The sequence below is a fragment of the Rosa chinensis genome, chromosome 4, assembly GCF_002994745.2.
Source record: "Rosa chinensis cultivar Old Blush chromosome 4, RchiOBHm-V2, whole genome shotgun sequence".
NCBI classification, from domain to species: Eukaryota; Viridiplantae; Streptophyta; class Magnoliopsida; order Rosales; family Rosaceae; genus Rosa; species Rosa chinensis.
The window spans coordinates 13,094,024-13,118,465 of record NC_037091.1 but is presented as its reverse complement, the minus strand read 5'-3'; the positions used below and the strand labels follow the sequence as shown (position 1 = coordinate 13,118,465).

The following is a 24,442-nucleotide window of genomic DNA, read 5'->3' as shown; positions in this document are numbered from 1 at the left end:
CTTAATTTTGACCTTTTTGTGGTTTCAATGGGGCAAACCATCAACTAACATCCCATGTGACCTAATGACCCCAAATAACCAATTAGTATAGTTCAGGGGGTCAAGAACAAAAGGATATTTGACGTTTTATGTACGTAAATGTGTAGAAATTCTTATTCATTACCAAAATCCGACCGAAGATCCAGGCCAAGCATAGCCGTAGCACTGTGATACGCATATGTTACAACCGAGATTGGCCAAAACCACCACACATGCACGACACGTGAAGAAGACCGCTAGACCTATCATAGAGGCCGCTTTGTGCAACGCTTGAGAATGTCGTAGAATCAATATTCCTCCCACAGGACAACGTACTGTCTTTGGCCTAAAGCCACAACTGCGAACAACTCAACACAACACCACCAATGACGCTACCCTCGCGAATGCGAATTTACCAGAACGAACACTACCATGTTTGAAGGCTAGGTACCGCTTCAAAGAAAATCTCTAACGTAGGCCTTGATGCTCCGCCTCTATTCTTTTGCTCGAAACCCTAACTGAGCTCTATTCTAGTAATAAACCCACCAACATTGCCAAATAAAGAATGTAACACTGGGGAAAAAAAAATGCTTATTACACAAAGGTTAATGGCCGAAATACTCGGCGGCTCCATTGATTAAAGAACATATTCCAATATTTCCAACAGAGCACGAATTAAGGGGTTGGTCAAGTCCTAGCTGCAACTCACTCACTTTGGGCAAAGGTGAAACAAAAGCGCAAAAAAGCCAACCCACTTACTTATTTGTTTGTCTAGACCCGCCAGATTATTTTGGTAGCAAACTTTGTCCTGCGAAATCTCTCTTTCCCTTTTTCATTATGTAAAAGATGCCAATAAGTAAATTTATATAACCCAACTGTGAAACACCCAGAAATCTCATCTCTCTCTCTCTCTCTCTCTCTCTCTCTCTCTCTGGTTTGCTTGTATATCAAGGTATGAACTTGATGGTGTTGCATGTGGACCTCAGCCTATCAATTACCTCACTCATCAACGCAACGAATTAACAAATCGGAAAAAGTGATTATAAATTAAAGCTAAATAGAGGAAAGTGGTTAATCTCAAGGACGGGGAGTCATTATGGTTTGGTTAACTAAAGGTTAAGATACTACTGCTGCCCATATAATTGTCAACCAATGTGGACCATCCGATCGATTGTAACACTTGCATGCAACAATTTGCAATAGTTTTTTTATTTATATATATATAGTAATTTGATGACTGAAAAAAAATCCATTACTGTTTTTTTTTTTTTTTTTAATCAATATAATCCATCAATGATTGCATTACTCAAAATTCAAGCAAGAATGACCATTACATACCCCTCCGCGATCATTCATAGATAGGCAAAAGGTTGTGGAGATAACATATGGTACATAGTGCTAGACCATTCATTAGACATCCGGTGCTCACTTATTAAAGCAAGCCTATTAACTACGATAAAACTAGGACATAGTAATAGGCATAGCTCATAACAAAACTAAACTTTCTCCTTGCCCTTACTACTCGGGCTAGGAGATTTCTTCGAGTACAAGAGACTCAATACTTCCTGAGCAGGGTCCTTTTTATTAGATGGTTTTTTGTTTTTTGAGCCAAGAGGTCGACCCCTTTTCTTCTTGTGACTACTGTTCTCCATCTTGGCTGCTTCACTTGATATTGTTGCAATAGGCGTCATCACCTCTTTTGGAACCAGCATGCCTCCCCGAGTTTCAATGAGTCCTAGAGATTTGGCCATAATCTTGGAAGAAAACTTAGGTACCTTGATTTTCTTGGTTGCTGCCTCCCGTTCTCTATTGCTTTGTAGCTCCTCAAAGACGAACTTTAGCTTTTTTAGAGATGTGAATGGGGAGGCAGGTCTGCTCCTCTTCACAGTAGGCTCACTGTCCCCTGGTACCATTGCCAATATCTGATTCGCATCCTTGTCCTCTTGTGTCATACTCTGCCTCAGTTGTGCATGCTTGATGACAAGAGGCCGACGACCTCTAGGGGTGTCCATGTTACTAAATAGGTTTCTGGCAACCGGAGGAATATGCAGTTGGGATCCCTGAAACTTAAACATTCCATGAGTAAAAAAAGGCTCCTTGAAGCCAATAAAAGGGCTCACTAGATCTAAGCGTGGAGCAGCAGCAGTGGAGGGATCAGTTTTTGGTGGAGTAGCGACCAAGCAACTCCCATTTGCATGGAAGATCAGATTGCATTTGCGACATCTTCCAATTAGGTTTTCAAAAAAGAAGACTATTTCTTCAACCACACCGGGTGCCAACTTGAGGGTCTTCTTGAGAATGAATGGTTTTGTGATCTCATGGGCGACCTGCACTTGAATTTTGGCAGAAGTGTCAAACAGTTTCTGATCTAGTTCCAGAAAGTGACCCGTAAGGGAGGCCACATTGATAATCATTTCCTTCACCTCCAAAGTCAGTGGAATGTTCATGATCTTCACCCAGAAGAATAGGGTTTCCATCTTAACGACCTGGATCGATGACAATCCATCATAACCCTGCAAGATCACCAGTGCTTTGTTGAAGTACCATGGTTCACCCTTGAGCACCTTGTTCTTATCCTTTCTGAGATCGAAGGAGATCACAAAAAGATTCTGAGGTCTGTCCTGAATCTTGAAACCTTTCTCCAACACCTAGACGCGTCGGAAATATCTCTGTAGGTCGGCACCACCGAATGGTTTTTCCGTTAGGGATCGCACTAACAGATATGCTTGGGATCCTTTCCTCACCCCGGCTCCTGTTATGTGAGAAAGGTCTACCACTGTGATGCCCTGGAAATTCGTAATTATTTTCCGAGGATTTTCCGAAATTAATTTTATAACTATTGGACGGTTTCGTGACTCGTGGATGGAGCGGAAGTGTTTCGGGCGAATAATTAATTGAAGAATATGGTTTTAGGGGGGTTGCCAAAGGTTGACTTTTTATTCGTTGGGATTCTCCGAAAACTTCCTTCACGAAAGTTGTAGAGCGCGTCGATACGAGTTCGTGGACATGTGGAACGCGGGAATTGGAGTTCGTATGAGAAAGTTATGAGAGTTTGAAGTTTTGGGAAAGTTCTTTAAATAGGAGTTTCCATTTTCGGAAACTTACTATTTCCATTTTTGCATTTTCCTTTTCCGGAAACCAGAATCCTCCGTTCTCTCTCATCACCCGCGCTCGACCCGACCCGAACCCGGTGATCCGACCCTGTTTTTCCGGCGAGCTCCGGCCATCTCCGGTGACGAGACTTTCCAGATCTGCTCGACTCCTCCGTGCGCTCCTCCCTGTGGTGTCCTCTAGTGCCGATTCTCGGTGGTAGCGGCGGTAGAAGGCGGCACAGATTGAAGAAATCGGACCAGGCCGGAAATCCTTATTCCGACGTCGGCAAGGCTTCGAGTTTTCTTGGTTGAGCTCAGAGCAGCCTCGCCGATCGATCCCTGGTGGTTTTTTGGATCGATTCACGTGAAACTTCGATCAACTCAGTTGGGATCACTGTTCAAGGCTTGTGAGGTAGTTTTCGATCCCTTAGGCTTGTTTTCTGACTTCGATCCAGTTATGAAAGTTCACAAGCATGCTTAGATGAAGAACTTTGATGTTGGGAGTTTTGTGAAATAATGAGTTTTTGGCCGGCGGCGGTGCACCACCGTCTGTGGTGGCGTTCCGGCGGTGTTCCGGCCACTTAAGGAACTGTTTTTGGTATTATATATGTTCTACTCGTTGATACAAGCGTTTCGATATATAATATGTAAATTTTGGAGTTCGTATGGAATTGTTATGATTTTTGCAGTTTCATACCGATCGATTTATTCGATCCTTGAGGATTTGAGGGTCCGATCGACTTGTGGTTTGGTCACATCGATCGTGGACGTATTCCGGGGACTTTGGGAGGTCTCGGATGTGGTTTCGCCTCATTTGGCGTCACCTTGGGAATTTTAGTTCGATTTAGGGTTTCGAACGTTATCCCTTGTGATTCGTTGACTGAATGAGAGCTGTAATTCCTTAGGTACGTGACGTAGTACTCCTCGGACGGCTATTTTGTGGATTGGCTGCCTTGTTCTGTATTGAAGACGCAGCGGGAGATTCAAGGTGAGTAATCTCACAAGGTTCATTAGTGAACGAATTTCCGTTATCGTTTGTTGAGTATGATCGATATGTGTTATGAGCAGGATCAATATTTGTTATGAGTATGATCGATATGTGTTATGAGCAGGATTGATATTGTTATGAGTATGATCGATATGTGTTATGAGCAGGATCGATATTTGTTATGAGTATGATCGATATGTGCTATGAGTAGGATTGATATTGTTATGAGTATGATCGATATTTGTTATGAGCAGGATAATATTTGTTATGAGCAGGATCAATATTTGTTATGAATATGGTCGATATTTGTTATGAGCATGACTACCCTATTGTCTTGGAGTTATTAGGTTAACTACGACTATAGTTGCTATTGTGGCATTCTGAGTGGATGATTATGTGTGTGTATATATATATTATGGGATGTATATATATACATATGTATTCATGTATTAGTGGGTTCGTGATGAATCTATGTGATGATCGCTATCTATGTGATGACCAGCGAAATCTATGTGATGATCGCTATCTATGTGATGACCAGTGAAATCTATGTGATGATCGCTATCTGTGTGATGATTGGCGAGATCTGCGTGAATCTATGTGATGATCCTTGAAATCTAGGTGATGATCAGTGTGATGATTGCTCGGTAGCGGAGCTGAGTTGTTATTAAGTTAACAAAGATCAAGAGGACTGCTGTGATAGTTGGGGTTACCTACAGACGTCAGAGTGTAGGATTACTACGATTTGAATTGCTTGACTTAATGTGACCTCCTGAACTAAATTATATGCAGGGGTTACTATGATTTGTTTGGCTTGTTTTGATATGTGATTGCCTTGCTTCTTCTTGATTGTATTGATTGATGGTTTGATTTATCTTAAGAGCATAGTGGTGACGAATTGTACTCTGTGTTGAGGATAGGAATGTGACTCTTTGATTTTCACCTTTGATGTCATGTTGATGACAAAAGCTCCTAGGGGGGAAAATGGGAAATGAGTGTGATTATGAAATTCGCCGTAGTGCGTTAGGATGGCGTCAAACATTGCTTGAAGAAGTCTTGTTTGACCTAAATTTGTGTAATTGGATGCTAGGATTGAGGTTATGAGCAGGAGGCTTTTGTGAAATTTGTGTAATTGGTTTTGAGTTACTCATACGAGCTTCATAAGCTTACCGGGTTTTGTTGTGTGGAAACCCGGTGCACTATTCAATGGAATGGTGTAGGGGTTAATCCTGCAGGTCAGGGAAATCGTGGCTGAAGCTGAGGTGACACTTTTGCGGCTTTACGGTAGGAAGCCATCTTTGTGACTTTACCGTTGATAAGGACTTCCGTTGTATAGTTACTCTGAGCTACATTTACGTTTTATCTTGTTGTTGACAATTTAATTCGTAAGCTTGTGTAATATATAACTCTATGGAGCGAGTGTATATTAACTTTAAGGGTTCAGTGCATCAATATCTGTGTAAGTTAAAGGGAAAAAGATTCCAGGTATTTTGTATTGATGACTGGACGTTCACGCATATATAATTATGGGGTTATATATATCGATTTTCATGTGTGTAAAATCAGGGGCGTGACAACCACGTCACTGCCGGCAATGGCTAGAGACGCAGCAAAGCTGGCGGTGACATCGTCAATGGCTGATATGATCGGACGAGGTCGAAATTGTAGCAGAATGCCTTAGGGTTTTAGAAAGCGACAGCGTGCGCCTTAGGGTTTTTTTTACTTCAATCTGGAAGCGGTCCTTTGCAAAAAAATCCATTACTGTTATTTTCTTCCTTTAATAACTTATTCAGTCAAGTTTTTCTCTTACTCATTTTTATTTTACATTGTATAAGTCTAACAAGTAAAATCGATCATTTCTCAAAGAAGAGCTTCTAATGAGGACCACTAAAATGAGGACTAGTTGAATTTTTTTTTTGTGAAACTCACTTTTCGATCGTATTTATGCAAATCAACTGTTAAATGTTTATATATTCATGTGTAGACCATTTATACAATTTTTCAACCAAATTGAAAATCGTTAAGACATTCATAATCGTGATTTATCAGTTATGAATATGAATAGTTCATGTTTGACAGATTTGGTTCATCGATTGATTTGATCTAGTTCGATATTTTAACGATTAGTAATTTGAAATAAAATTTTTAGAAGTGATCTACTCATGCAGACATAAACATCTAACAGTTGATTTACCGTAATGTAATTGAAAAATAGGTCTCCCAGACCGTTGATTAGAAAGTCTTCATTAAAACGACTTCCCTTCCTCAAAGTACTCTTTAAATGATTGAAAATTGTTCTATCATCTAATTATTGTCAAATAAGTAAGCGTTTTTTTTATTGACATTTAAATTCTAATGAAGAATCACTTATTTATTTGATAACAATTAAACGATGAGAAGGTACGTTCTTAATGTCGTTGATTTTTTTTTTTTTTTTTTTGCATAGCTAATTTTCAAATTGTGAATTAGAGATTGCGCAGTGTCCTCCATGAAACACAATGTGGAATGAGAAATAAAATACAAAGAGTTGGTTAAAAATGTTGCTAGCATTTCTTCTTCCTTGAAAGTCAGAAGCGATTGAGTTAGCTAAGTTTAGAATCAAGTAACATTGAAAAACAAAAATGTGTGACATGCATGGAGATGCCAAGCCGAATTAGCTTACTCCAATGAATCTCCCCTTGATTTTCCCCTATCTTTTTCTTCAAATTTAATTGAATGCAAATCTGATGAATTCTTATAGCGTGTGATTGAATTTCTAGATTCTAAGAGTGCGTTTACTCAACTTAAATGAGGTTGAGAAGGAATTGAAAGGAACAAGAATACTAACATTTAAAATTAAAACAGAAATCCATGATCGAGTATTTTGAGTTATTGAAACATATGGTGGTGTATTTTAGTAGAAAATATTGTTTTCTAAGCAAATAAGTGTGCTTTTGGGTTATTAAAATAAATAAGCAAATAATTGTTTTCTAAGCAAATAATTGTTTTCATGACGCTCTCTCGATACTTATTGTACTCTGGGGTCAGGCTCTATATCCTCCCTCCTTGTATTCTGTAGCTTCATTAATCAAAACTTGAGGGCAGACGCACTAGCCATTTATATATATATATATATATATATATATATATATATATATATATATATATCAGGGTGTTTATGGCATGAAAAATTGGTTCAGGGTGGAATCATTTTTCATTACCTACTCCCTTTCAAGAAATGACTGTGAAATAGTCATTCCTGATTTTAATGTGTGCCGCATGTAATTATCATTCTCTTTTAGATTAGTAAATCATATAATTAAGAATTGAAGTTAATGAGAGTAATTCTCCTGTATCCCACTCCCGTTTCCTGTTAGTGACCAACTCCTCGACATTGACATTTATCTATTTCAACTTTGCAAGTTCCCGGTAAGTAAACAACCTCATGACATTGACATTTATCTATTTTAACCTTGCAAGTAGTTAAATGATGGTTGTGAATGATAGTAACTAAACTTGTTAACTCATAAAGTCAAGGCTCATAAGTCACCCATGCTACAAAAATTGGTCCATGCAATCAATGGTGGTGGTTATTTCTACTAGAAGTTCATGATGCATTGTCGTCTCATGTGCATGTGTACCTTTCTGTACTACATCATAATCTCCCAACTACAAGTAACGCAAAGGCGTGACCAAGCTGCCATGATTCCAACCACTTGGGTTTTCCGTCCGAAACATAATCGTGCCCCCGAAAAGGTCAAATGACCTCCCCTCGCAATTGATTTACCGAATTGCCCTTGATCTGGTTGGAGATTGGTCAAATTACAAACTTTTGCTAATTTTCTTGGGGCCAACAACAAACAACATTTTAAAGTTTGGGAGCTCCCGCCTCTTCAGTCAGACCCGGTTTTGCTTTTTGTCACTTTTTTTTTTTTACTTTTACTTTTTGTGTGAAGTTTCTTCTTACTTTTGTGAAGTTGGTAAATAAATTTGGATGGAATTGGGACTCGAGGGAAATTAGGTATATATGGTCTTATGTGGTGAGGTAACCAGGTATCATTTACTTTTCTTGAATTGTCACTTAAAGACTAAAGAGTGAAATAGTTTTTAGTACGTAGGCCAGCCGTGTTAAGGAAACGATGTGATTGACTCAAAAACATACCAGAATTACTTTTGTTTTTACTAAGAGTGCCTTTTCTTGTATACAAAAGTGGCCTAATATCAAGGCAGGCTTTGAGATTTTATAGGTCTGAGGCGAAGAATCAAAATGTGGCCTTACATAATCAAATCGATTCTTTCGAGGCCCGTTAAAAGTCAGTAACCTCAGACGGCTGCCTTAGTTGGAACCCCTCAGGACCAATCTTGCCTGATACACATTCTACTAGTACTTCACTGAGCAGTCGAATGAGATCAAATGACAATTTGTGAAAGTTAGATTATTTTGTAGTAAGGAAAATTCTTCTATTTACCGGCGGGGCAAGTGAACCAACAGATTCAAATCATTCATCAGATTTTAGCTGTTGATATTTATAAATAATTTTTTACTTAATAATAAAAAAATAAACTTAATACTATTCAATCGTCCATTTTTGTTGGTGCAAATATACGTCTATGCATTGGCTACTCACTTGTAGTAACGCATCAACATGCCTCGTAGGACAACAAGGAGTCAAGGACAAGACACTTGCTGGATATATTAAGGAAAGATTGGATCGGAAATAGTTGTTTTAATGCCAATCCAAAGAGTTTCAGAATGGAATTTATTATCTTTAATTGGCTTGTGAGTTTTTATAACGAATTGAAAGGGGAGTGCCGGGTTGGGTTGGGATAGATAATTAATTGCAATGCCAGAAAATTCCATGCTTTTCCATGAAAAACTGAAAGATGCTGAATGCTTTAGCCACAAGGTTTTGTGCATTAAATTTCCAGAGCTTTTTTTTTATTGCATTTATGGCTGAAGTTGATGGCTTCAATTCTCCTTTCACTAAAATCAGTATGACCCCCCAAACTGAGAGTTTCGTGTAACGTGTGAAAGCTTTAATACTCACATTTGAATTTACTGTATTGTCCATATATATAATCATCATATATATAATCATTTTCTTAAGTTTGAGAATTAGCAATATTCTCATTTTAGAGTATGCTAAATTGTTTTCTTTTGCCCGATAGTATGGTTAGGTAAAATGTGCTAAAACTTCCACATGCATAAATAATCACATTGAAAAGAAAAAAAAAAATGCTAGGCGTCGGATGACTTACTGTTAAGAAAAAAGCAAAAAAATAGAATATAGAAGTTACGGTGAGTATGACGTTGTGATATTGTTAATTTTTTTTTATCATCTTAAAAAAAAAAATTGAATAAAATAGAAAACTCTATTTATATTCACACAAGATATTGCAGCTGAATGAAATGAAAGCAAACACTAAATATTAAAAATTAGAAATGCCAATAAATCATAATGCATGAAAAGTAAGACCCCCGACTCCTTAGATCTTAGATTTATGTTGCTATCTCTAGCTACATGTGTTTCTTTCAAATATAGTTTTGATGTAATACGACACATGATCGTGGAACACACCCAGCAAAATGCATCACAGGATTTGAAGTTCACATGGAGCACATTCACATGATGCAAAATCATACCCCATCATTACCAATTAACCATAGGTGTCATTTATATATCCATTAGGGAACTATTTGAGTCTTCCAAAATCAAAGAAAAACCAAGGAAAGCCCCGTAAAACTGCCACCAAACAATGCCTTCAATTCCACAGCAAAAATTTAATTAAGCATTGTTCTTCTAGCTACTTGATTCATGGCAGGTCAAACAAAAACCCATAAGGCCGTGATTGGCGCCTGGAATTACATTTCACCCCAAACACGCCATTACCCAATATAATAATAAAAAAAATCAAAATGATATTAAATAAAATCCGATTGGGCGCAGAACCAGCAGAATACCGTGACGTCTGTTCCCGTGACCCATCCGTACTCCCCCTCCGTAACGGCCCCGGCTGACGTGGCAAGGACAAAGGGGTCCGTCGGTCGTAAGGCGTGAACAGCTAGTTGAGTAAAAAGTAAAAGGACGGGGGATGCAGTAAAAAAGTAACTTTGAGTACTAAGGAGGAGTAGTTAATGTTGGTGGCGGGGGTTGCTTTGGTTGTTGGGTTAAAGAGAAGTAGAGAACCTAATCCAAAGAAATATATAAAATTACCGGGGCGTTTCTAGTTAGTTAACTGTAAACGGCGTTAACGAGACCAGGGGGGGTCATTAATCGTGTATATATAGAGAGGGGAGCTCATTCTCTGACTCATCCTCACTTGGGTTTTTTTGGCTCTCTTCTCTTCTCTGCGCACAAGAACACCGAAACACACCGTTTTGTGTGCTCTCTCTGCTCGTCTCTCACTGTCTTCAATTTTCTCTGCTCCCACATTCCCTCTTCCTCTCACTTTAACACGGAGAGAGAGAGAGAGAGAGAGAGAGAGTGAAAGAGCAATGGCGGTTTCCGAGAGTAAGAAATGGATTCTGGCTTGCGTGTCGGTGCTTCTCTTGTTCTGCTTCGTCGCTGTAATGTCCGGTAGAGTTAGCCTCGACGGCACCTCTCTCATCAGGTTTAACCCCCCTCTCCCTCTCTCTCTCTCTCTGTTCTTTTTTACTGTGGTAAAATTTTTGAGAGCAGAATCTGAGCTACATTCTTCTTCTTCTTCTTTGAGTGAAAACGAGGTTCAGAAATTGAGAGGTTTCTTGGAATTTTGGGGGCTCCGCCATTAATAGCATTTCTCTTTTGCTTTTACAAATTTTGAAGAATTTAGAGAGAGAATTGTGAGAGTTCTTGGAGTTGTGTAGAAGTTGAAGCGGCGTCGTTTTGCTTATTTGTGTTTTTTGGTTTGTTTGTGCAGGAATGGAGGGACTGAGGAGTTGTTGAAGAGCTCGAGCAATTCATCAATGGCGGCCAGGTCGGTTTCGGTAACCCCACCCGGAGTTTAATTTTTTTTTTTTTTTTTGGGTTTTTCACTTCTTGTCCACGTGGATGGATCTCAACCGTTCTGTGTGTTGCCTCCTCGTGTTGGGGTTAACCGTACATGGCAATCTCAGCCGTTGAGATCCAGATCCCTAGATCTGGGCCGTTTAGTCCGTTATAGTTCGTTTTCGTTCCCCCTCGGATTCCTCCCCTCTTTCTTTTCACCGCATTTCCCTAACTACCCTCACCACCGACCCTAATTTACACTCCTTACTCCACTCCCCCATATTCTTTTGTCTTGGGGCAATTCGGTCATGCCGACTGCGGTTTTCTCTCTCCTCACACAAACCGCCCCTAACCGTTTTTACTCGACACTGTCTGCACTGGCCTCGAGCACCAGCACACAAAACAGTCCCACAGTAAACCTTGTCCGCCACTGAAACGTGTCGCTCTCTGATTGGCTCCCTTTCTTCTTTTGTCCCAACCTCAACGGGTCCTGGGCCTGAAAGAGTGAGAGTGATACGTTTTTTTTGGAGTCACATGAATTGGATTTTGTGTAATTTCTTTCTTTGGTTAATTTTTTTGGTGGGGGTCTGATTTTTGTTGTTTGATTTGATTGAATATTCCAGGGTGAATGAGAATGATGATGATGAAGGCTTGAATAAGCATGCAGTAGAGAACCCTGAGGAAATTGCTTCAATGGTTGACATGTGCGTTTCCCTCTCTTCTCTCTCTCTCTATTGCATAAAGACAGCTAACGATTTTTGGTCCCTACCTGCACAATTCTATTCTGATTAATATTTTCTGGTTTCAGCATGTGTAATGCACGTGAGGGTAGATAATGAAAGGGACACTGGGATGCTTTGATTTTGACTGCATTCAGTTTTGGTGGGTAGGTTAGATGAGGGGGAATTGTAGCTGTGATTAGTACTTCTTAATTGGGGCACTTAAAACACCTAACCCAACTGGGGTTTGCATTAAAACCCACTTACCAGTGTTGTTACTGTTTTGGATTGCTTGCATTCTGATGAAACTGACCTCCATTTCTGCATTTTCACATTTCCGTTTTCTGTCATAATCACTGGTTTTGGATATGAGCATATGCAATCCCACATGCTCATAATCACTGGTCTGTGTTGCTCATATGTGGGAGTAGACCTCTATGTCAAACAAAGGAGGCCATCCAATAAAGATGCTATAGGCTTTTTACACCCCCCTCCCCTTTTTCCCCTGCTTTTTTATTACTATTATTACTACTTTTATGAAGGGATTTCTTATAATGTTTGTCTGAAATGATTTGGTTAGATTTAGATCTTATAAACTCGGTTGAGGTTTGGTTACCTTTTACAAATGGAATATAATTATTGAACAAAAACAATGATTAAAAAGATCACATGCATCTCTGATTTCATTTGTGGACAACAGTTAATCCAGTAATTGTATTACAAGAATTACTTCACTGATAGTGACCTATTTGTCCTCAAAAATGGACAAACTAGTTGCAATTTCCAGGCTAAGTTGTAGTACACAGGACATAAAAGGAAACTAGGGAGAAATTGGCATCATTAAAATTATCCCACTTCTTACGTTTTACCATGAATAGGAAATGAAAGTGAACTTTCTGTCTGATTGTTTGCTACTGGGGCATGACCAATGCATCATCATATGCTTGAACATGTTTCTGTTTTTGACATTAATGGTAACAGTAGAACCACTTTTGATATTGCAGGAGTATCCGCAACAGCACTGAAAGGAGAAAGCTGGGCTACTTCTCATGTGGAACTGGAAATCCCATTGATGATTGCTGGCGTTGTGATCCCAACTGGCAAAAGAACCGCAAGCGTCTTGCAGACTGTGGCATTGGTTTCGGCAGAAATGCCATTGGTGGTCGTGATGGACGCTTCTATGTTGTCACTGACCCTAAAGATGATGATCCCGTTAACCCCAGACCCGGTACTCTGCGCCATGCTGTCATCCAGGATGAGCCTCTCTGGATTGTGTTCAAACGTGACATGGTGATCCAATTGAAGCAGGAGCTTCTCATGAATAGCTTCAAGACCATTGATGGCCGTGGAGTCAATGTCCACATTGCTAACGGAGCATGCATTACAATCCAGTTTGTTACAAACATTATAGTTCATGGTCTGCATATCCATGACTGCAAGCCTACAGGAAATGCTATGGTGAGGAGCTCCCCATCTCACTTTGGGTGGAGGACTATGGCTGATGGTGATGCTGTCTCCATCTTCGGGTCAAGCCATATCTGGGTTGATCACAATTCCCTCTCCAATTGTGCTGATGGTCTTGTTGATGCTGTCATGGGGTCAACTGCTATTACCATCTCAAACAACCACTTTACCCACCACAATGAAGTATGTCTAATGCCTCTTTTCTGATTAATATTTACTTCCATCTGTATTTTTGTTGTGATAATGACATTTTATCTATGCAATTGAATCAGGTTATGCTGTTGGGCCACAGTGATTCTTATACCAGGGACAAGCAAATGCAGGTGACTATTGCCTACAACCACTTTGGAGAGGGACTTATCCAACGAATGCCAAGGTATTTTTTCAACTAGAACCGACATATTAAAAGCCTTTTAATTTCCATGTCTCATCTGTCCAATTCAATTAGAATGATTTCTGGACATAAAACTTGGCTGCAAGAAACAGTAACCCCACTGATGCGGTTTTCAATATTGAAATGGGATTTTGCCTTGATGGTAGCAGAAATGCATTACCAATTTGTTAATGGTGCCATGAACTATGAATAATGCAGGTGTAGACACGGATATTTCCATGTGGTGAACAACGACTACACTCACTGGGAGATGTATGCCATTGGTGGAAGTGCAGAACCTACCATCAACAGCCAAGGCAACAGATACGCAGCTCCAACCAACCCCTTTGCAAAGGAGGTATTGTATTAACCATTAATCATATCTACTTTTTGATTATGATGAAGTTTACATAGTGTAAGTTTTCTGATTATTGGCGAAAAATTGCATTGTGAAGGTTACCAAGAGAGTGGAGACAGCACAAACTCAGTGGAGGGGCTGGAACTGGAGGTCAGAAGGTGATCTTCTACTCAATGGTGCCTTCTTCACTCCATCTGGAGCTGGAGCTTCAGCTGTCTATGCCAGGGCCTCAAGCTTGGGAGCCAAGTCATCTGCCATGGTGGGAACCATAACTGCTGGTGCTGGTGTACTGGGTTGCCGCAGAGGACATACCTGCTAGTACTAGTAGTACCTCATTCTCAGTTTTACACGTATAGAACTCTACCCAATTTCAAAATATTCCACCAATTGGTTTATTCCCCACCCATCTATTCTTCAAAAATTGGCAAGTGTACATTATTTACACATGTCACTATATCATCGAGTCCAAATCTGAACCCAAATCCATTTCCCTCCCTCACCCCACCAAATTGTCTATTCTGTCATTGCTCAACCTCGGTCTGCTTCCTCTGAAAATTACAATGCCATTTTAGGAGCAGGTGCAGAAGTGTTGTTCATGTATTTTTTTTTTTTTTTATCTTATATCCTATCTTTCGGTCTTACTCTGTTTCATCCTATCCACCACCATATTCTAACCACAGTTTGCGTGTCCTTATCTATCTTCCCTCCCAGTGTCAGTCTTTTTCCTCTGCATACATTTGGGGTCTTATTATAGGGTATGAATGGTTTTCTGGGTTTCTGCTTTTGTCTAGAGTCTTACAAGCAATTAGTGTGAGATATGAATGTCAAAAACTTGGGTCACTAAAGGACTTTATTACAATCTTATAGAGAGAGAGCATAGCATTTGGCAGTGATGTTTTGTACCTTTTCACTTTTTAAGCTTTTTTCTTCTTTGGCAAATGGCAATGGAAGCAATCTTTTACTTTTGGTTGTGCAATACAAGTGGGTTCTCTTATGTTTCTCTGTATATCATTATGCTCAACTCTCAATTATCAATGTTTGTTTCTCTGCTGGCATTTCTAATTGCTCCATGTGCTCTCCCAACCTACCACATGGTACAAATCAAGTCATTAACCAACCAACAAACCAACATGTTAATTCATCATTACCTTTTCTTCACCTTTAGAATCATGTTACCAACTGATGCATTACTTCATCTGGTAATTGGTTAGCAAAAACAGGAGACAACAATCATTCATGGAGAAGAAAGTATGGCTTATCTTCTCTGTAACTACCAAGTCAGATATGAAATACAAAGGACTACAAAAAAGTAAAATATTACGAAATAGGGCAAAACTTTATCTTCTGTGAACTGAAAATTGTCGAGAGCAAGAATCATATTCGATTGTGAGGTGATTCAACTCAATCCGATTAGGGATAACATAGAACGTGGTATCACTGGTATGCAATCCTGAGTTAAAAATAAAAATGACTTTAGACAATGACATTTGATATTGTCAAACTATGAGGTAAAAAACATGTGAATTGTGTCTTACATGACACATATCGGGACAAAAGGATCCATATTCTTACAAAAGATCCCAAGTTATAGGATATGGTTGTTTCTAGCGCAAAAATGGTTATATCTAATGTAATTCTCAATCCATTACGTAGTCCAAAACTAGTGCATTAGATAGTAACGTACTTGGTATTTAGTGCCATCAAATCCCCAACGGATATATTCCGAAAGGTCTGCAGAAGAAGGAACGAAGCTAGCTAGCTGCAACGGCAGGGGCATGTGGTGGTGCCCAAAATGACCCACCACCACCAAAGTGACCACCACCACCACCCATAACTCTAGAAGACGATGAAATAAATGTTGATTATGCCTTTCCCCCTAACAAGTAGTGGCGCAGAGTAAATGACACTATCAAACAGATAGACCGATTAGTGGAAACAAGGGCAGTGATGAGTCCTATTTCTTAGTGTTGGATGATATCAACAAAATCACAAAAATGGAGATGGGAGATTTAGCTTCCATGTGAGTCATGGCCCATATGGCATGTGAGGATTATCCTTCAACCCGTTGCCTTGCCTTGGAGGCATGGGACCATTGCTCTTAACCACAACCCGTGTAAAGTACATACACACGTCTTTAATCTTTGCACATTGTCACCTCCCGAAAAAATTCTCTGCATCGATGCATTAATGCATCATTCTTCTTTTTACGGCGGCAAAAAACTCGTGTATAAAGCTAGTTCGTGTGTTACTTCTATTTTGTTATTTGTTATGCACGAAATTCATGTTGTATAAAGGAATCCATATGAACAAGGTACGAAGAAAAAAAGTAAATTATGATGTAATGAATATACAAAAGTTTCTCATTGATTGAGATTGTCGGATTGGAAAAATGTCTAAAGACGATTTATTCAATCTAAAAAAGTGAGAATACAACAAATCAACAAAATCGTAACATGCATGTGATTACTATAGTTACAGAGACTATTCATCTGCATACTTTGCACATCACATCTTATCAACAGATTCTTGGAATGAACCTAAAAGATGACCGCCTCCCATTGCTAATTTTTAAAGAAATGAGAATGGCCTCTTGAGAAGGACTCTTAATTAGGTTTTGACCAATTAAGCTTTACATTGGAAATGATCTCTGTTCTGCTCCAGTCAATGGTTTCCATCTTGATCTCAAAAGCAGTAGCGTGGTATGAATTATTTGATAGCAGAATAGGAAGGTTTGAAAATTGTAAAGGCCTTCTGTAGTTTTATTACAATTTTATGATTGATGATAGTGGTACGGAGATACTGGAGAAATAGGGAAGGAATTGGATCTAATGGCAACCCCCAACTGCCCTGTCTGTTTGTTTTTGTTGTTGTTGCTCTATTTGGAAATTTCCGGCACCGACAATCTCACTATGGCAACCAAGAATCCTATTTCAATTCCTATATCTCTAATTCCAAGTAAGAAAGCTGGTAGCTGATTCCTCTTTTTATGAGTTGATTAGGCATTTAATGGATTATCACTCATTTTTCTTGTTACGAAACAAAATAGTAAAACTCAGAATGGTCAACATTAGTGGCAATGGGCACCATCGAAGTAATAACAAAAAGATTGTCTACCACGAGTGGGATTAAAAAACCTCGAGATGATACAACTTCGAGTTTTACATCGTTTAGGGTTTATTTTTTCACAGCTTAAGCTTTTGAGGTTAGTGGTTGTCAACATAGTTAAATCGAATCATAGTACGATATATAGACTTTAGTCCGTATTGGACAATATACGAGATCTAAGTGGTTACATAGATATTTTCCTCGAGCAAAGTCTATTAATGTATTTCTACGTATATATACTATACTGGGAAGTCGTGCACTTACTAGCAAAGGCTTGGGCAGCCCTATTTGATAGGGAGTTTGAGTATTTGCTCGGCAGAAAGTAGTACCCAAATCAGCTTATTCTGTTGTCCAATATTAACTCGTTGTTTTAAGTCCTTTGCAAGTTGACCGCAGACCAACCCTAGTCTACATCTGGAACCCTATACAGAAAATGACAAGAACTAGCTGATTCTAAATCTATGTATAAGATCTTGTTTTATAACTGGGGAAACTTCCCATTAAAGTCACTTCCCATTTGAATAAGAACAGGACCAAAACAACGTTATGACGTAGTTTGAATTGGATGAACCACGTAAATTCCTCTTTTTCATTCACATTTATCGATTATGTGAACGACAGTCGACGAAGATTGTAAACTTTCATCATAGTTCTCGTAAGATCTTCTTTTAGAACTGGGGAAACTTAGAGTAAGAACGTGAAAGAAACAACTTCATGGTGTAGTTTGAATTGGGTGAACTATGTAAAATCCTCTTTCATTCACATTTACAGAATATGTGAACGACCTCGAACAAAGATTGTAAAAGTATTATTCGCAATGGCTGAACAATTTTTCTTTGATTATATGGCCTTAACAGTATAACACTACATGTATATGCACAAATGGAAATATACATCAAGGTTAGGGGACGTCATGAACAACAATCAAGTCCGTTGATCGATCAATCATTAATGCTTTTGAACAATATATAAGAACTAGGGGCAAGTCCTTCGAGGGTTTAGGACAGTCATTTCAGGGGTTTTGTGAATTATATAAAATAGGCAATTCACATTGCTTAATATGGCATCAATGTATGGGGTAAAAATAAAACTAGTAAAAGAGTACCACTAATGGAGTTATTCTGTTTCCATAACTAGTTGAACAGTTCATACTTCATGATACTTTTGGCTGAAGTGAGCATAATCACAGTTGAAAAGTTTATAACATTTTCAGCTCACTGTGATGTTGTGATCTTCAACTCAATTTGTATGCAAGAAAGCTATTTCTCCACACTGACCTCTCATTTTCGCAAGTGCCCAGATATTAAATATTAAAAACTGTAACTTCCACTGTCTCTAACTTTTGTAGACCATCAAACAAGGCTGGATGACTTGCTGATGACAGGAAAAGCTTGCATACTAGGGAAGCCTATGCAGAGGCAACATGATAGAGATATTCACTCCTAGGTAGACTAGTTGGTCTCAAAAGTATATGCAGCTTCAGCAAAGTGAGACTTCACTAGTGCAAGAGCTCTAGAGCGATGAGAAATCTTGTTCTTTTCTTCCTTTGACATCTCGGCATAACTACAAAACAAACAACATGATTCAGCTTTAAGTACTAATTCGGACCACTGAGAAAAACATTTTGAATCTTCAAATAAAGATAACACTTACGTTTGCTCATAACCATCAGGTTGAAATATTGGATCCCATCCAAAATCATTTGGTCCCCTTGCAGGAACTATTTTCCCCTGACATTCATCCATAAAATGCATGTTAGTGCCACACCCGGGTGTTGGCCATCAAGTATAACCATTTGTGAAAACTATTTATGCTGTATATTAACTATTTATGCTGTATATTCCAAACAGCCACAAATTCCAATTTTCTTGTAATTCAATTCTTTTCACAACATGAGCACAGATGAATCACTTTTCAACCTGAACAATATCACCATTCAGCATCTAGTTTTATCCTATGAATCCAACCAACATTCTCTAGTTAAAGGACTTATTTCAGGTCAACTAGAATTAAGCCATACTTGATCAAGTCTGAGAACTTGTGATTGACTCATGCCAGGCAGGAGAAGACAGATATAGATAGAGCACTCTTTTCCAATACAAGAAACCAATCCATTACCTACATTAGTCTCTCTGTATTACTGGACTAAATAGACTATGTGAATCACTACAATCCTCCTGGTTTCAGGCAAGTCTTTCTAGTTCTATTGACTCTAGCAAGATATCTTCTTCTCTCTCTCTCTCTTTTTTTTTTTTCTCTCTGTTTTTGGGTTACTGCAGTATCTAATAGTTTTATTCATGAGGAGAATTTTTTTCTATCTTTTGCATAATTAATTTAGGTGTCACTCAACTCCTCCTTGCTCAGATGAAGAATATAGGGACTACCAATACCAAAATAGGAAATAATAAATAATATACCGATTGAAGGAAAGGACATGGGGGCATCAAAATCATGTCTGGAAGATTTCATATTATACTAAAGTTTCTAGAGCTATACAACAAACAGGCAAAGTGAAAGAGGACACCCTGAATATTAGAGATAAGAAAATATTTGTCTACATACCGGAGTTTTACCCAGAAATGCAATAGGCTCAGCATTGGGCCCAATGGCGAAAGAAAAGGAGCACAAAGCATATGCAGATTTATCCTCATATGCCATCAACATATTGTTGAGACCTATAAAAAAGTAAGAACCATTGAGCAAGCCACAAAGACATTTTTACACAATTAAATAACTGATAACTCCAACCTTCATGTCCAACCTTCTGCAGGAACCACTTGCTGCATTGTTATAAGAAATATTAGGACCACATTTTTGTAGGAATATTAAAACAGTCAAAACAAGATCACATAACTGGAAGTCTAGCTATTTGTGCTTTAAATATTGAGCTGGATGAAGTTCAAAAACAAACAAAAGTTATATGGAAGTTAAATTTAAGAAAGAAAAAATAGCAATAACCTAGGAGATTGTCTCTCACTTTAGGCTAAGTTTGGTGGAGGTAGATGGGGAGGGATGGAACTTTGAGGAAAAATTAGAACGTTATAAAGTCTGGTTATTGTTTGTTTGGACTTAGGACCCTAGTAGGCAGAGCATCCCCTTCTGGGCCACAATAATATATCATCCCTCAACTATGGATGAAAGTTGAGGAAAAGAACATCTCAAAATATAAATCACGGGTAGTGTCATATATTCCTTCCTCTATTTCATTCTCTTAATCCTATCTATTCCTCTGTCTCTGTCTTATCAAATACTTAACTAATAATATCCAATAGTACATCTAAATGAACTAATGAACCAACATATCTGGTCTCAACCAAAAGGAGCAGCAACAAGCAAGTTATAAAAGGGGACCTTCCTCTCTCCCTTGGCATTTCAACATGTATCAATACTACGGCAATACCATAGATGTTCATAACCAAGAAGTATCAGTGATTAGCTACAGAACTTTGACATGACTAACTGCATTTCACAAACATAACTTTGTCTCAGTATATGACACCATGAATAGGTAATTTTCCAAGAATGATAGCCACAGGACAAACAAAAAGAAAAGTTTTCAAATTTGCAGCATAAACAATGACAGCATCCCATTCAGAAAGCATAGGATGTGCCATCAGCTTTATCCTTCATCAAAGCATCGAACACCAGAAAAAGTAAGAAAATCATACTGAGGAGAGAGTTAATGATAAATCACAAGCCATCTCCAAATTTTAAATTCTATATCATCAAAGAAGAGAGGTACACATACAGAAAGTACGCAAGAAAACCAAGACTAACATCATTTTTGTTCTATAATGAGAGACGAAACCAAGTGCAACATTCAATCATTGTCTGATTCTTTAAATTCAAAAAGCTCCATGAGAGGGAGAGGTTGAATGAGAGAGCAGTGCTCATCTTAGGACAACAGGGGCTTAGTAACAAGAAGACAGGATTGTGTAAAGGAAAAAGAAGGGAAAGGAAAAGAGAAAAAGTAAAATTGATAGACGCAACTAATTAAGCAAACCAAATGAGTATACCTTAACAAAATCAATAGTGTACATTTAAAGGGAAACCCTATTGAGCCATAGACAGAAGACAGAAGAGGAAAGATATGCTGCATCGAATTTCTCAATAAACTTACATTTGAAAGAGGTGGTTGTTATAGAACTGGATCTGCATGTATGCAGTAACTTCAACCACTAACCAATTGGGTATCCTAAATTCAAACATAGTGGAATTGAAAACAAATAAAACAACAAGCAATCACAAATATTTACTCACAAAACCCACTGCCTTCACGAACCTTCTAGTTATCAAAAATCAATCTTTTTTTTTTTTTTTTGCTCCGTATGATAAAAATATCAAATTTTGAGCAACAAAAGATAAATCCACCTGGTGAGAGCAAGCAAGATGAAAAACTTACATGTAAGGCCCTGCATTGAAATTCAAACAATCAATTAGAACCAAACAATACCAAATTGACAAAAGGAAAAGTTGGGGGAAGGAGATAGAGAAATTGAGGACTAACCAGGTAGACCCTTGAGGGCATTGAAGCAGAGGCAAGTGTCTTCCACAAGCACAGGACCATTAACCTGAACGGCAGCCAACCTCGCCTTTTCTTTGGAGATGTCCTCAGGCTCCCCTTGCAATTCTGGCACTGCCAACAACCCAATAACAACCAAAAAACCCGAAATTTTATTGACCCAAAATCCAAAATTAATGAGAGAGAGAGAAAAGAGAGTGATTGATTGTGCTTACAATCGAGCTTGAGAGAGTTGAAGGGAATGGAGGTGCCCAAGATGGCGCGCACTTCTTCGAGCTTCTTGGCGTTTCCGGTCACAAAAGTCACCGGCTTTGGCAGCACCAGTCCACCTCCTCTTGCTCCCAACGCCGCCATTTTCCCGCTCTGTTTCTCTTTCTCTGAGAGTGAGACCAAATCAAGTTTCTGGGTTCCTCTCTAGTCAAATAACTCTTCTTTTCTACTCTATATTCTCTTTTCTTTTGTTTGAGTGGAAGCAAAGCCCAAGATGGATACTATGAACCCAAATTTTAAAATAGACCCAGGCCCATATTCTTTAAAAGTATAAGTGCAACGTTCACTTGTAAATTTGGAATTAATTATCCAAATGAATAGCAAAGCCCAAGAATTGGAAAGGATTAGAAAAGCTTCTTCCCTTCCTCCACCTCCAATATAAATGGAAAGGATTAGAAAAGCTTTTATTTCTTGCGCTCTGTTGGCTACGGAAAATTTAAACTAATTTATAGTACAATTCATGTGAAAGCTAAGAAGATTAAGTAACAACGTCTTTTCCTAGGTTTGAGGTTTCCCTATTAAAATGCTTCTCCTCTCGACAACTAATGGATTTAGAATGCATACCAAATTAATACTGCATATCAGTTGTTGAAGGGTAATATATAGAATTAAAGAGCTTACTCTACATCAAGTGCAATTATGTTCATCTAATTTTCCTCATTTAATCCTGCACCCAAACTTTTATTTATTTGAAAGAAAAATAACAATATTCAGTGAGGGCATTTTAAATGAAATCAAGAGCAGTAGACAGTCAAAGATTCCTTTATAATGGGTCTAAAGCAAAATGATACCACGTATCTGACGCCCCAGTTAACAGAGACTTACCAATTATATCAAAGATTTCTTAGTTTTACATATCAAAGTGATCGAAGTTATATCAAAGAGCTCTGTTTCTCTTCAGTTTAGCCTTTTGGCTTTCTGCTGTTGTATGGCTGGGCTGCTGTTTGCCCTCTTTTCAATGAATATCTTTGACCAAAAAAAAGTGAAGTTATAATCATCATGATATATGACTTAATTTGGTGGTTAGAATCAAGTTGCAGTACTGTATCATACTATTTGTGTTTATATTATACCGGTCGATATTCCTAACAAAACCTATTTACTCAACCTTATCAGAAAGTACGTACTAGCAAGTCATACTCGTTAAGTTAACAAATTGGGTTCATCACTTTGTTAGAGCTAGCGGTATCGTGCATCGAAATGTCGGTTTAAGTTTCAAATTTTAACATTTTTTTTCAATAAGATAAATGAAAACATACTTTGTTTGGATTAACTCACATGTAAACTATCAAAAAAAATTGTGTTCATATGATATGTTTGACTGTTTGAGTACTTATCAAACAATATTCGATTGGAATTTACCAATAACCATACTTTTTGAATCGTGTTTCTCAAGAATTGCCGTCCCTAAAACTCTAAAAGAAAAGCATAAACCCCAGACGTCATGGTGAGGCTGTCGTCTTCACTAATTTACGTGGAAAAGGTTGAGAGTTGAGTGATGGTCGTGACTTGTGAGTTAGGATTTCTTGGAAGGGTTTGTGATGGTGAGGTGGTGACAGAAAACCCCAACGTGTATAGATTCGAATGGGGGGGGGGGGACTTCCCAAGGCCACGACCCTTGAAACAGGGAAACTTGAAGCAAGCAGCGCCGTTTAGCTTTATATTATTTCTTTGGTCTTTTATGGTCACTGATAATAGATTAACTTAAAAATGTTAAGGTGAAAATGATTTGTTAAAGAGGGAGGAGGGTTTGGTTTGGTTTGGTCAGAAAAACATTATAGTGGAAGAAAAGAAATATTTGGATTCCCCATCCTCACGTGTATTGGCCTCAAAATCAGGGATATGTCTTTGCTCTTTTGTTGTTTCTCGTTAAAGACTTGGACTTAAAGCTACCACTCCACTCAAAAACTCACTCCCTTCCAAAACCCTACTAATTTTATCAGCAAAGGGGGGATATACTACATAGTATAGCTAGGTGGAGTCATATGTCCTCGTTCTGTTTTCAAATCCACTTCCCATATATAGTTATATATCATTATCCTTTTCTTTTCTTTTCCTTCTTTTCATGATTGTGGAATGTTAGATTTGATTCACTTCTATGTGGATCCATTGGAAGAGATATTTGAACCACATGATCTTTTGAATGTGAACAATAAGCTCTCTCTCTCTCTCTCTCTCTCTCTCTCTCTCTCTCTCTCTCTCCCCTTATTAATTAATTAAGAAAATCTAAATCCATAATGAATTAATATCAAGACTAGGGTATAATTTTGATGGTTCAATACAAAGGAATTCAGTTGTAAGGGGTTTCATTATTAGAGACTCTAATGGCAAACCTCTTATTGCAACTACTAAAAGAATTAGAACTTCAACTGTACTCGTGACTGAAGCTTTTGCCTTGAGGGATAGTCTTGTAAGTGCTCAAGAAAATGGCTATTAAAGATTACAACTTGAAGGAGACTCGAAGTTAGTAATTGACTCCATGAATGGAACCATAGCAACTCCTTGGAGATTGGTAAAAATTCTTCAAGATATTTGAAGCCTAGTAGAAAATTTCGACACAATTTCTTTCAAACGTGTGCTCAGAGA

General features: G+C 38.3%; 3 protein-coding genes across 3 annotated transcripts; 1 reads left to right on the top strand and 2 right to left on the bottom strand.

The window, feature by feature from the left end:
• Window positions 1–1,514: 1,514 nt before the first annotated feature.
• Window positions 1,515–2,495, bottom strand: LOC112198832. Its single transcript, XM_024339935.1, has one exon. The coding sequence runs from the start codon at window positions 2,493–2,495 to the stop codon at window positions 1,515–1,517; it is 981 nt and encodes a 326-aa protein (XP_024195703.1).
• Window positions 2,496–10,387: 7,892 nt separating this feature from the next.
• LOC112197991 (probable pectate lyase 8) lies at window positions 10,388–14,965 on the top strand. Its single transcript, XM_024338974.2, has 7 exons — window positions 10,388–10,689; window positions 10,978–11,034; window positions 11,669–11,749; window positions 12,769–13,411; window positions 13,501–13,604; window positions 13,821–13,959; window positions 14,057–14,965. Exons 1-7 carry the CDS (start codon window positions 10,574–10,576, stop codon window positions 14,276–14,278), a joined length of 1,362 nt encoding a protein of 453 aa, XP_024194742.1. The 5' UTR covers window positions 10,388–10,573; the 3' UTR covers window positions 14,279–14,965.
• Window positions 14,966–18,136: 3,171 nt separating this feature from the next.
• On the bottom strand, window positions 18,137–22,014 carry LOC112195906 (inosine triphosphate pyrophosphatase). Its single transcript, XM_024336139.2, has 7 exons — window positions 21,802–22,014; window positions 21,572–21,700; window positions 21,467–21,476; window positions 19,813–19,844; window positions 19,627–19,739; window positions 18,718–18,794; window positions 18,137–18,627 (listed from the first exon to the last, which is right to left on the bottom strand). The coding sequence occupies exons 1-7, from the start codon at window positions 21,938–21,940 to the stop codon at window positions 18,516–18,518; spliced, it is 612 nt and encodes a 203-aa protein (XP_024191907.1). The 5' UTR covers window positions 21,941–22,014; the 3' UTR covers window positions 18,137–18,515.
• Between the last annotated feature and the right edge of the window lie 2,428 nt (window positions 22,015–24,442).